Source organism: Lepisosteus platostomus, chromosome 1 (assembly GCF_059453375.1).
Source record: "Lepisosteus platostomus isolate fLepPlt1 chromosome 1, fLepPlt1.hap1, whole genome shotgun sequence".
Lineage (NCBI taxonomy): Eukaryota > Metazoa > Chordata > Actinopteri > Semionotiformes > Lepisosteidae > Lepisosteus > Lepisosteus platostomus.
In genome coordinates this window covers 64,043,631-64,055,730 of record NC_142611.1, presented here as the reverse complement: position 1 = coordinate 64,055,730, position 12,100 = coordinate 64,043,631, and the positions used below count along the sequence as shown (strand labels likewise).

The window sequence follows — 12,100 nt, the reverse complement described above, 5'->3', positions numbered from 1 at the left end:
GGTCAGCTCTGATCAAGGCTGGACACAGCACTGGGCCAGAGACAGAGACTGGCACAATGTACAGAAGGTACTTTGTCCATGTGTGTAGTGTAAAGATAGAAGGGTGTCTAGGTGTGCAGGCAGCAGTGTGTACAGTGTATGGAAGGTAGTGTACAGTGTAAAGACAGCAGTGTGTCCAGGTGTGTAGTGTACAGAGAGAAGGCTGTCCAGGTGTGCAGACAGCAGTGTGTACAGTGTATGGAAGGCAGTGTGCAGTGTCAACAGCAGTGTGTCCAGGTATGGCATCAGTGGCAGTGTGCATAGGACAGGCCGTGTATTTTAGGGGAGTACCTTGGCGTTGAGGAGCACAAAGAGAATGTGGTCGGGATCAGTGTGAGCTCTCCACTGCAAAGCCTCCGAGAGGTACTGGTGCTGCAGGGATGGAGAGAGGGAGAGTCATGAAGAGGCCGAGGGATGAGTACCACCGCTCCACAGCTCCTCATCTCAGCCACCAGGGGCTGGAGGTGCAACAGGGCAACACAGGGTGGCAGGAGAGGCAGGTGAGGAGACAGCGGTTCTTCATTAAAAAAGATCAGCCCCAATGGGTCTGGGGTTTGGACAGGATGCTGCTCCAGCAGGGAGTCTGGAAACACAGGAAAGGCACTGTTGATGTACCATAGTGAGCTATCACCGAGGAACCGCATTCCTCCTCACAGGGGTATTTTTGGGGGGAATAAAGAGAATGATAACCCTGCCCTCCAGCAGGGCAGGTCCAGAGCTTCCATCACAAACAGCCAGCTGCCTCTGAAATCCAGCTTCTCGCCGCGCTCATCGGCACCGGTTTGCCCACCTAACTCGTGCTTGCTCAGCGCAAGTTTAGAAAATAAACCAGAGGTACAACATCCCGCCTTCTACTCCAATCCGCCAGTAAAGTCAATGGGATTCTTAACACAGGACCTGTTGACCTACCCTGGGCAGCCCGACACCAATGTTTCCTTACATCACAGAAAGTGGACCCCAATAATTTCATTACCTCACTGACTGCTAATTACTTAATTGAGCCTCTTGCCTGGGCAGGACACATTACAAAAACAAAAAGGTCAGATGGAACCAATGGACTCCAACATCTGGAGCTAGACAGCCTAGAACAGGGTTACCTCATCATTGACACATCTATGTGAAGATGGGGGCAGGTGGAATCACTGCTCCCCTCAGATGTAGCCCCATCCCACTCCCAGTAATTCCACGGATTCAAGACTGTGAGAAACACTCTGGGATTAGACAAACATTCTTCCCTAAAATAAACCTAATCCCAGGATTCCCAGACCTCCCACTACAAAACAGCTCCCAATCTTACTGGGAGAGGGAGGAGGAACTCAGCAGACCAGGCAGCCCAATATGTGATCTCCTGTCACATTCTGAGGGACAGTGACTGACCTTCTCAAATAATGTGTCTCATGTGGTGCCTGTAAATATTTACCTTGAACTGAAGGAGGAATAGGAAGAAGAGGAGGGGTTGTTGAAAGGAGGGAGGAGGGGAACCGACACTCACCACACTCACAATACAGCAACCACAAGGGAACCATCTCTGCCTAGCAGCGAATGTGTTGTAGCAGGATGACAAATGCCCGTTTAGTCTAGGGGGTGGGGGTGGTGCCCAACCCCCCCATCAAAAAGATCCAGATCACTGCTTCTACATACATTAACGCTGCACCATTAAAGTCTGACTGTGTTCGTTGTCCAGAACCCTTTGACCATCCATGCTGAGCTGTCGTAACACAAAAACTGCAACATGGAAGTGGGTTTGTAAAGAAACAATGGAAAAGACATCCAATTTCAAGCAAAAACAAAACGGAGAAGTTGAACAATAAGCTGCCATGCAAACGGTCTACGTTGCCCACGAAACCATGCACAGCTTCACTCAATCAGTTACTCCACTGCGCATTCTCAATAAAACGAGCAGGCTGATTTACTATGTAGCTCATGGGGTGTGATTTGTCCTTGCGAACACTGACGTGGCGATGGGCTTGTCACGTAGCAACACATTCTACAGAAGCAGCAGATGACAGTCGCTCCAGGTCCTTACCATCAGTGTCGGCCACATACACAGCTAGGTCCCGCGATACAAAGAATCCCAAAATAATTAAAAAAAGGAACAGAAACAAGCCCTCATCAGTAAAAGAAAACAGTGTAGACAGTCTGCTTTCATCTGTGCCTTAAACCCCCCTAAAGAGGAACTACGACGCTATTTTAATATTTCTGGGTTAGACAGAGAATCACTTCAAACCACAATAAAAGTAAAATGTACACAGTAACTTGTAAAACCTCAAATTTCCACCACAAACTAGACCAAATCTCCCTGTTCTGCGATTCAGAACGAGGCAACACAACTGACGTGTGCGGCCTTATTACATTGTAAACAAGCAGGCTACTGCATTCATTTCTTCTAACCCAATAGAAATACTGCACTCGATTTTGAGAAAGTTTTGGCAACAAATTCTACTTGTTAACTCTGCATGTAGATCACATTGGAACATTTCTGGGGTGAAATGTCTGATGCACAACCTGTATTATTTGCTGGTACATCACATTTCATTAGTCATTATGGAAATTAGTGAGCAGGAAGGGCTACATCTCGGCACTCAAATGCAAGTTTGCCACAAAATGGTGATTTTCACATGGGTACTTTCACAAAGTTCATGATTTTGTGCTGAATTCGGAATTTGTAATGTTTACTATAATGTCAATGAATTTATTTTGTTACCGAGATTTAATAACCGGTCTGAGAAACGGGTAGACGTTATTCCACCTATGACTCGAAATAACAAGGATTTTGTTTTCTTAAAGGAAGTCTGCCACGCTCACTCCCCTTCCCTGGGGGGCGGAGCCAGGGAGCATTTCCATGGCAGCTGGCCACACCCCGTCTCTCCCATCACTGCTGCAGGTTGCCATGGACATGCAATTAGATGGAAAGCCTGAGTCACCTGTGTGCTATTACGATTGGGCTGTCTCAGGTGAACCAGGCTATTTAAAGGCCACTATGCCAGCGTTCTCAGCTCTGGCACAGGGCTCTGACTGAGCTGCTCCAGAGTTGCCCCCGCGAATGTTACGCTCCTCTGTTTTACTTGGCCTGGACCATGCTTGTTTCGGTCTACAACATCGGCCTGGAATCTTCTTGTGCTGTGCTGCCGTGTCTTCCTGGATTGGACCCCTGCCGCGCTGCACCACGCCGCTGGACGGTGTGCTGTCTGTTGCCACGCTAGCCTGGATCCCCAGCCAGCCCGCTCACCACCTGCTAAAGCTCACTGATCTGCTGCTTTGGCCCACCTTACCCAGGAGCAGACATTACAAAGTCAATCCGGAAATGACCGACGGGCAGTTGGGCCGGTGGAAAACTGCATCGGGGTCTCTTCTCAAATTTTGCAGGTGTGCGCTACGGCTCAACTCTAGAGGACAAGAACATGCGACCGCGGCCACAGACGCTGTAGCTGTGGAACCCAGACAATCACAGCACAGGTGAAGAACAGGCCAGCGTTTAAGGGGTTAAGGCTTGGGGGACCACCCTGGAGTAGTGGGTGCAGTGTGAACCCTCTGTCCTGGAGGGCTTGGCTGAGACGGTCTGTTTAAATTGTGTACACCGAGTTGGGAGGGGGGGTGAACACCAGGAGCCCTGGAGAGCGACGAGCAATATTCTTATAGCCAATCCCTCCCCCAAGCTACATCATTATCTTCAATAAATGCATTGTCTTGGGTTGCAACAGTTAATAGCATTGTTCAACATCGAACGGCATAGCATAAACCCTCATCAACAAAGGCATTAAATCAGAACTAAGCTGCGTCTTTAAAAAGCGCAGCCTGACCCGCCATTAGGGACAGCACTCTAAGTGACTGTGTAACTCACTGCTGGGCTCCTGTCTTACCTTCCTCACGAGGTCCTGGTCCTCGATCAGCCCCAGGTCCCGCCCGGCCGCCTGTGCCACCCGCTTCCCGGCAACCAGATTCCCCAGCATGACGGAGGCCGGCCCCACACCCGCTGGGGGGGAGAGCGAGAGAGCGACACCCGTTACTCTGGTGGAAACTGGCCTGGTGTTTGGGGCAGTGTCTGGAAGGAGGGTTTTGAGTCTGAGTCTCCCCCCCATGTGCATCAGGGCCTTCGTTTGGGCGCAGCAGCAACGTCCCAGCCGGGACCGGACCACAAACACTCAAGGCCAGAAATCCAGAGCTCCAACCACTACTCTTTGCTTCTGGAGAGAGGGGTTGTCCTGGCGGAATGTGGAAGTGGGGTTCACATGGCTCTGCGTGTTTAGGGTGGAGTGTGGCTGTGTCTGAAAGGGAGGGGGAGAATGAGGCTGTGTGTCTGGGTGAGGAGGCGGGGTGCTGGTCCTGGCTGTGCGTCTGAGGGGAGATGGAGGCTGTCATGAATGTGTTAGCCATGGCTGTCTCTAGGAGGTGTTAAGTGGGGGAGGGAGAGGAATATTTTGCAGCATCCAAGAGGATGGACACACCTGGCTGTTTCTGTCGTGGTTTGGGGAGGTTGGTGACGCAAGTATGGGGGCACATCAGGATGTTACAGGGGTGCAGCGTGCCATCCAGGAAGTGCTGCTTGGTCTCGGAGACGTGGATGCCACCCAGGGGCGTCTTGGGAAGCGTGTTGGCGGGCACCAACGCCAGGCAGTACAGGCCCACTTGGTGTATGCTGTCTATGGCCTGGAGGGTTCCAAAAGAAACACAAACACTGAGCCCCGCGACATGCAACGATCACAGAGGAACGGTCTCTCACAGGCTAAACGAACCGAATCTTTTTAGTCCTGAACGCAGTAGATTATAGGGGGACTTGATCCAAGTATTAAATTCCTTAAAGGCCCTGACAAAGCCAACCCATCCAGCTTCTTCATGGGCAACAGTGCAGCAGGAACCTGGGGACACGAGTGGGAAGTAAGGGGAACAGGAGACCTCCCGCACCCAGCTGAGCACAGACCCGAGAAGACACGGGCGGGGCTCTGCGAGTCGGGCCAGCAGCCTGGGATCCCGGGAGGAGTCTCCCGTCCTGCTCAGGGGCTCACCTGCAGGACGCGGCTCATCCACTGGAAGCTGTCCTCCTCGCTGGCATCGGGGCGCTGCTCGGCCACGACCACAATCCGCTCGTCGTAGAACACCGTCACGCCGAACACCACGATCCTGCAGGGGGGGGGGGGGGGGGGGGCGCACAGGGTCAGGGAGGTGCCATCCGAACGAACCGAGACGGGATAGAGGGCCATCACGCCCCTGTCCGAAAACAGCCCTGTCTAACCCAGCGATTCTTGACCTGCACTGCAGCCCGCACCCTACTGGTGCTCAGAATATGTCCCCGCACCCCAGATCACAAATCGCTGAAGCAGGTCAGTTCTTTAAATGTGAGACAGATCGTTACTCTAGTGTGAAAGAGATACGTGAGACATTACACACTCTTTATACGTTTTACAAAACAAAGAAGCTGCGCTCATGTGCCTGAGCACTTGTTTTTTATGATTTACCTTATAAATAGGGCCTGTCTTGCACCTCCAGGAAGGGCATCTTGCACCCCTCACGAGGTGTGTGCGCCCCAGGTTCAGAACCACTGGCCTATTGGGTCAAGAGACTGGTTCAACCGAGTCATGCAGTCATGCAGACTGGTATGGCCAGCAGGCAAGCACAGTCCACGAAAGCAGGGGTTCCCAATCCCGGACCTGGTGACATGTGGGGGTCCCACCTGGTTTTCACTGCAGCTGAGTGCTTTAGTTACAATTTTTATTTGCAAAATGGGGAGATGTTAAGTTCCTTAAGAAACGCAGTAGTTAAAAAAATGTGACTTCCTGCAGTCTTAGGAAATGAAATGGAATTATGGAATTAAAAATGAAGAGGTCTGTTAAGGGTGGAATTATTTACCCGAGCACTCAGGTGGAACAAAGCCCAGCAGGTGTGCTGGGTTTCCAGGCCCAGGGTTAGGATCTCCTGCAGTACGGAACACAAACCTGGCCAAAGCGGACACAGGATGTGCTCCAGTGGAAAACTGGAACAGAGGCCATGATGTCTTGTTTCTGATCCCTGAAACCCGTGACTTCTGGTTTCACTTCCAGCTGAGCTCCACTAACGTAACCCAACCACAAAACCAGATTACTTCAACCCCCTGTACTATCTTATTTCTTTTTAAAAATGTCATGGCACGATGTACAAGTGATTTCAAATCCAGGACAGGTGCAAAACATCTCGGCAAGGAGGCTGTGACGAAGCTCATCAAGTGCATGGGAGCCCTTCTGTAAGGAGAACCCACAGACCCCGGTGTCCCAGGGAGGGGATTCGTCAGATATTTACGCGGCTCCTCACCTCCCCCGGTACACGGTCTTCACTGGCTCCACCGCCAGCGCCGTGGCGACAAGGTCATCTGCATTGTGACGGCGGCCGCTCACCATCAGCAGCCCCTCCATCCTGCCCACCACGAACACCAGGCTGCCCTGAGCACCACGGTGAGGAGGGGGACAAACGGGGTCAGAAGGATAGCACCCCTACAGGTTCACAGGTACTGTTACACCACACACTCTCTCATGCATTCACACACTCATGAGCAAGCTCCCCTCGCACACTTACAGACTGGCAGCGCCCCCTACAGGTACACAAGGTACGGTCACACCACACACTCGAAGCAAGCGCCCCTCTTCTGTCTTATACTCACCGGCCCCACGAAGCCCAGCAGCCCTGAGCGGACAAAAGGGATATCTCCAACTGGAGCGCCACTGGAGTTGACGGGAATCACCTGGGCATGGAAAGAGGGAGAGAGACAGCTGGTCAGCAGTGGGAAAACTCAACCAGGCTGGGACTGACCAAGCTGCAGGTCTGCACTGCCCAATGCCTGGTGGGGCAGAGGGGTTCAAGCGATGAAAGGGGCCGGGGTACCAAGTTGGTCAGGTTTAGGTCGGTTGATAACAGCAGCCAAGGAATGCAAACCTCAAAGGTGTTTTTGGTGACGCCAGGCAGGCCGTAGTACATGGTGCCCCCGGCACGCGAGTTGACGCAGATCTCCCCGATCTCATCCGTCTTGCACAGCTGAGGCGGGCCGTCTGGTTTCACGATGCACATGAGAGCTGCGAGAGACAGCCAGAGGGTTAGTTACATTACAGCCCAGGGGAAGGCGGCGGCTGCATCAGCCAGGTCAGCGCTGGGATGGGAGATCTCGGAGGAAAACCAGGGTGCTGCTATAGGTGGAGAAGAGGGACCACTAGGTGGAGCTCTCCCCTGATTCCAAAGAAAAACAACAGGGAAAGAGAAAGAGCGTTAACCCAGGTGCCCTGTGTAAATCCATCTCTGGGCATGTACGACCAGGCCTCCCTAAAGTCCCCCCGTATAATCCACATGGTAAAGTGATGAAGTAATTTCTCTCTCCTGGCCCTGATCTGCTGTGCGTCACCCAGGTGTACCTGCACTTCGGTGGTGAGTGAAATGCGTCTCCCCCTATCACAAGCTTAGAATGAAGGTACTTCATAAATGCAAGCAATTTAACTTGAACCCCCAAGAGTCACAGGGTCCTACGACTTCCTTTCCAGCTCTGACTTCAAATTATGTGACTGAGAAGTCACCCCGGTTTCCTGACACCTAGAAGGGAACTAGTCACTTGAGGAGTAGAGATAGCTGTCCACGATTTAAAACCTTCATCTTCCTAATGCTGCCGAGGTATTTCGTCCATTAAAAAGATGTATTAATCAGTGTCTGAGCAGTTAAGATCCCTAGATCTCGCTCTCCGACTTTCCCTCTACATTTATCCGTGTCCGTCCGTCACCCGATCTCCCCACTCCCATCTGTCTCTGGCGTCCCGTCACTCTGCCTGTCACCCCCAGCTCACTCACCGCCCGGCATGACGTGACCCACGTCCTGCACCGTCAGGGCCGAGTTCTTGTCCTCGGTGTTGACCCGGATCACACTGTAGCTCAGCCCGCTCATCGACAGGATGGCTCGCGCCGGGAGCGGAGCCCCAGGGACACCTGGCCTGGAAAGGGAGAGGAACAGCCTGTTCGAACTCTCCAGTATGGCAACGCCTGGGCATACAGCTGGCATAACACCCCGAGCAGCCAGCCAGATCACTCCCACTCCTCCTCTGACCTCCTGCCGACACTTCAAAACAGTACCTGCGGATGGCGACGGTGAGCGCCTCGGGGGAGGACGCACAGGGGCAGATGACCTCCGGCTTCAGGCCCTGGCTCTGGAAGACGTTGAGGAAGGCGTCGCAGGACGACACCGACCCTGACAGACAGAGGAGATGCTGAACCACGCGCACCTTCAACGAGGGCACAAGCAGACTCAGCGACAGAAGTTCGGGTGACAGTCGGAGGAATTGTAACAAGCTCAGGGAGTAGTACCAGAAGCGGCAGGTCAAGGAGAAGGTGTGCAGGAGAAGAGGGGATAAGAGGAGTGGGCCTGGCCAGACAGAGCAGCGGGGGGAGTGACAGAGACACGGCAAGACTCACAGGGATTGGCTCCGTCCGCCACGATGAGCATGCGCAGCGAAGACAGGCTGGTGTCTCTCTGGTCCCGGTGGGCCATCATGGCCCAGTGTAGGTCTCTGCACTTCACCAGAGCGACACGGGCTGGGGGGGAGGGCGAGAGGACAGACCGGTCATTGAGAGAGGGACAGAAGAAAAGAGAAGACAAGGCCACTTTCTGCCTATGGGTCACTCTGCTAGGACAACAAAATGGAGGAAATCACCTTGGCAGTCCATATACTGTTTATCACAACACAAAACAATGTTGTTCTGGTTACAAGGTTTATACATTTTTGTATATATGCTATATGCTAGTCTACCTCTTTCTGGATTTTACAAATACGAGCCCCCTGCAGAAGCATCTGCATCAGGCCACATATAATGCACCAAGGCTGAGCTGTGCTTGAGCCTACTCCGTTTTGTGCTTAGTGTTGCTGCAGGCTTTCTCTCTGTGAACATGGCATGGGCCTCTATCAGAGGTAACAACAGCTGCAAAGAACACAGCAAAGGCTTGCACTACGAACAAGAGCGGGTTTCTCTCCAAGCTTTTGCATTAAAAAACCAGGGGAACAACAGACCCCACACTGCTCGGAGGACACGAGATACACATTGGTCCCTGCAGCAGGGTGTCCAGCGGGGAGGACAGGGCTCTGTACAGGAGAGGCAGCATGCAGCCAGCAGGCTCTCACCCTTGTGGGAGTGGACTCTCTGGACCCAGGAGAGCGGGCAGGCCTTCATGACGGCGTAGGGGACACCCACAGTGTGGATCCTGTTCATGACGCTCTGGAAACACACAGGGAAAAGATTAAGGGAAGCCGCGGTCCTTCTGCAATCCTCGGACAAGAAGGGAAGCCTAAGAAACGCTACGAGTTCTTTTTTACAAAAAAAAGATTTCAAAAGGATTTAAACGCTAATTCACAGTGCAGAAGCAAAAAGGTACACCCGAGGCGATTTGCAAAGCTGTGTTTGTTAGGTCTTGCCTATGCTTTTTCAAAGAGCGTCAGGACGTGCCGACAGCATCACTTATAAAGATGACTTCCTGTCTTGTTCCGTCTGGCAACCCTTCACCATCACACAAACCACAGGGTTTATCCAGCATATCTCATTAGCCAAACCAACACCTGCGAGACTTCTACCAGCTTACAGTGAGCACAGCATGCCACAAGCCCATGTCCTTCTTGAAGTCCAAGACATTGACCAACGTTTCTCCTGCAATAGAAAAGAAAGAGCTTATTAAGCCTATCAGGGCATCTCGCTACAATGGGGTGGGGTTTCTGATGCGACACAAACCTAAATCAATGAACTGCAGGGGGAAAAAAAGGCTGCGGTTCTGTATGATCACACACCAGAGCATCGGCCAAACAGTGCACACTGGTCTGGCGTAACGTGGACTGGGGAGGGGGGCTTAGAAGAAGAGAGACTAGCGCTTGAGAGCCGACTGGAGGGCAGAGAGGGGCAGATGTCAGGACCAGTCGCTTGTCGAGGTCTCACCTTCGGAGTAGTTGCAGGCCTGGGTGAGGGCCTGGCAGTGCGTCAGCATGGCGATCCGGGACACCGCCACCCCCATCACGCTCCCCTCCTTGCTGGCTTTGTACTGTCAAACACAACGACACAGATGAAACACGCAGGTCCCTGGTGGGAGAGGGGAGGCGAGGGACGACGGGCACAGACACCCGTCACCCCTCAGGGTCTAGCACTGCAGGGTGGGAGAGGGGAATCGGGGGTTGCTTGTGTGTCTGGGGGGTGCTACAGAAGGTGATTGAAGCCCCATGTAAAACTGTGTGGGGCAGAACTCACTCCGCAGACAAACAAAAGGGAAGGAGGCAGGGAAGGTACAGGAGGCTCAAGACCAGTTTGCATTCAACCCCCCAGCTCAGATGCATCTCTGGAGGGTGAGGTGGGGCCCTCCCCTCACAGAGTGGGGGGCAGGGCCTTTCCCTGCTGAAGCAGAGCCGAATGCTTCCCACACCAACTCCACCAGCACTGGTATCTTGTGAGCGACAGCAGTCCCACACTCTACCCACCACTAACACCGTGGGCTGCACTCGTGTCTGGATCAGCAATGAGCCCTGCTGGCAGCAGGCCTGAGAAGACCATTGAAAACGCTGCTCAGGCTCTGAAACATTAAAGATATTTGGAAGTAATACCACCCTCATCCATCTGGGTTCTCACATCTACAATCTTACAACCATCTACAAAGCTTTAGATCCAAAAACCCAAAAAGTTTAAGAGGAGAAAAGTTTTCCTTATCGGTGAGCTGTAGTTGAAAAGCAGCCAATCTTACGTTCAGATCTCGAATTGAGTCGCAGACCACACAGGGGATACCAGGAAGAGCCACTTAAACGCACAACAGCTCAAAACTGGAAAGGGGAGAATTGCTCCTGAAAGGAAGAACAGGAAGCCAGAATGCCCACGGCTCTTACCTCGATGTAGGCGGGGTCGGTGTTGGCCGTGGGGATGTGCGGCTGCCAGTCTTTGGACGGCTTGGTCAAGTACTTGGAGTCGGTGACCACCCACTTCAGCCGCGGCCAACCTGGGGGTCAATCAGACGCCAATCAGAGCCCATGGAAACAGAGACCCCCCCCCCCACTTGACTGCCAAAATCGACTCGCTGGCATGTATTTTTCTTACAATACAGATCCTGAGCACCCCAAGAGCGACAGTCAAAGTTGCGCTGACCTTTGAACTGCACAATCTCGCCGTTCTGCGTCTTGGGCAGCCCCTTGAGGCAGACCTCGCTGGTCAGCGCCAGGTTCACCCCACAGCTGCCAAGGAGGAAGCCAATCTGCTGGCTGCCTGCATCCTGGAGGAAGAGACCACATTGAGAACAGGTGCAAAATACCACAAAACACACCCCTCAGATCTCTCCAAATCACCCCTCCCCGACACCCTAAGCTTTCCGCAAATACTCTCCACCCTCTGAACAGAGCTTCTCTGTTTTTTTCCCCCTCTGAAATCCTCCGATACCCCCGATATCACTTCCACTTCTGCAGATACCCTTCAATCTGCAACCATCCACTACCCAAAATTCCCCCAAACAGCCTCCAATCCACCAGATAACCCTTCACACTCACATCCTTCAGGTATCCTTCAGATACCCCGATATCCTCCACATCCACACCATCCCATACCCATCAGTTACCCCAGATGTCCCCCCATATTCCTCAAACACCCACATCTCCTCCGATACCCGATACCCTTCACCCCCACCCCGCCGTCCCAGCCAGGTGCAGCTGGAGGGGAGCCCGTTACCTTCCGTGACAGGGGGACCTCTATGGGCACAGGTATGACTTCTGCCAGCAGACAGCCATAGAATGCAACCATGAACATCCCAGGGTCGCTGTTGGGGTACACCAGCGCCACCTACAGCACGAACATCACATGGCAGGGAAAAGACAGGGTATGCTGTCAAAACAGCACAATGTGTCAAAGGGATCCAACTACTCATCCATTATATCTACATTCTACAACAGTTCATATAAAACAGGTGCTTATTTTAAAACAGATTCTGCACATGAAGACAGGTCATCTAGAGCTCAGCATTAACAAATTATTAGCAGTTGCAGAGTGAGCAACAGGTCATTAATGAACTGGAACCTCTAAGTGTGCCAGGCGGGCTGGCATAAATCTGC

At 52.7% G+C, this 12,100-nt stretch overlaps 1 protein-coding gene across 4 annotated transcripts in view; it reads right to left on the bottom strand.

The window, feature by feature from the left end:
* The window catches only part of LOC148678417 (disco-interacting protein 2 homolog B-A), a 62,693-nt gene that overhangs the window by 9,470 nt on the left and 41,123 nt on the right, over positions 1 to 12,100 (bottom strand). For 3 of the 4 annotated variants that reach the window (XM_088633499.1, XM_088633501.1, XM_088633502.1), the window contains 17 exons: positions 11,721 to 11,831; positions 11,148 to 11,271; positions 10,892 to 11,001; positions 9,960 to 10,062; positions 9,613 to 9,677; positions 9,158 to 9,251; positions 8,454 to 8,573; positions 8,115 to 8,229; positions 7,836 to 7,975; positions 6,940 to 7,076; positions 6,668 to 6,748; positions 6,322 to 6,449; positions 5,043 to 5,157; positions 4,485 to 4,686; positions 3,900 to 4,012; positions 2,066 to 2,089; positions 331 to 411 (listed from right to left, as the gene is read on the bottom strand). In XM_088633499.1, coding sequence (XP_088489625.1) covers positions 331 to 411; positions 2,066 to 2,089; positions 3,900 to 4,012; positions 4,485 to 4,686; positions 5,043 to 5,157; positions 6,322 to 6,449; positions 6,668 to 6,748; positions 6,940 to 7,076; positions 7,836 to 7,975; positions 8,115 to 8,229; positions 8,454 to 8,573; positions 9,158 to 9,251; positions 9,613 to 9,677; positions 9,960 to 10,062; positions 10,892 to 11,001; positions 11,148 to 11,271; positions 11,721 to 11,831 — 1,863 coding nt within the window. The remainder of the gene's footprint in view (positions 1 to 330; positions 412 to 2,065; positions 2,090 to 3,899; positions 4,013 to 4,484; positions 4,687 to 5,042; positions 5,158 to 6,321; positions 6,450 to 6,667; positions 6,749 to 6,939; positions 7,077 to 7,835; positions 7,976 to 8,114; positions 8,230 to 8,453; positions 8,574 to 9,157; positions 9,252 to 9,612; positions 9,678 to 9,959; positions 10,063 to 10,891; positions 11,002 to 11,147; positions 11,272 to 11,720; positions 11,832 to 12,100) is intronic. The other variant, XM_088633500.1, reaches the window with a different exon arrangement.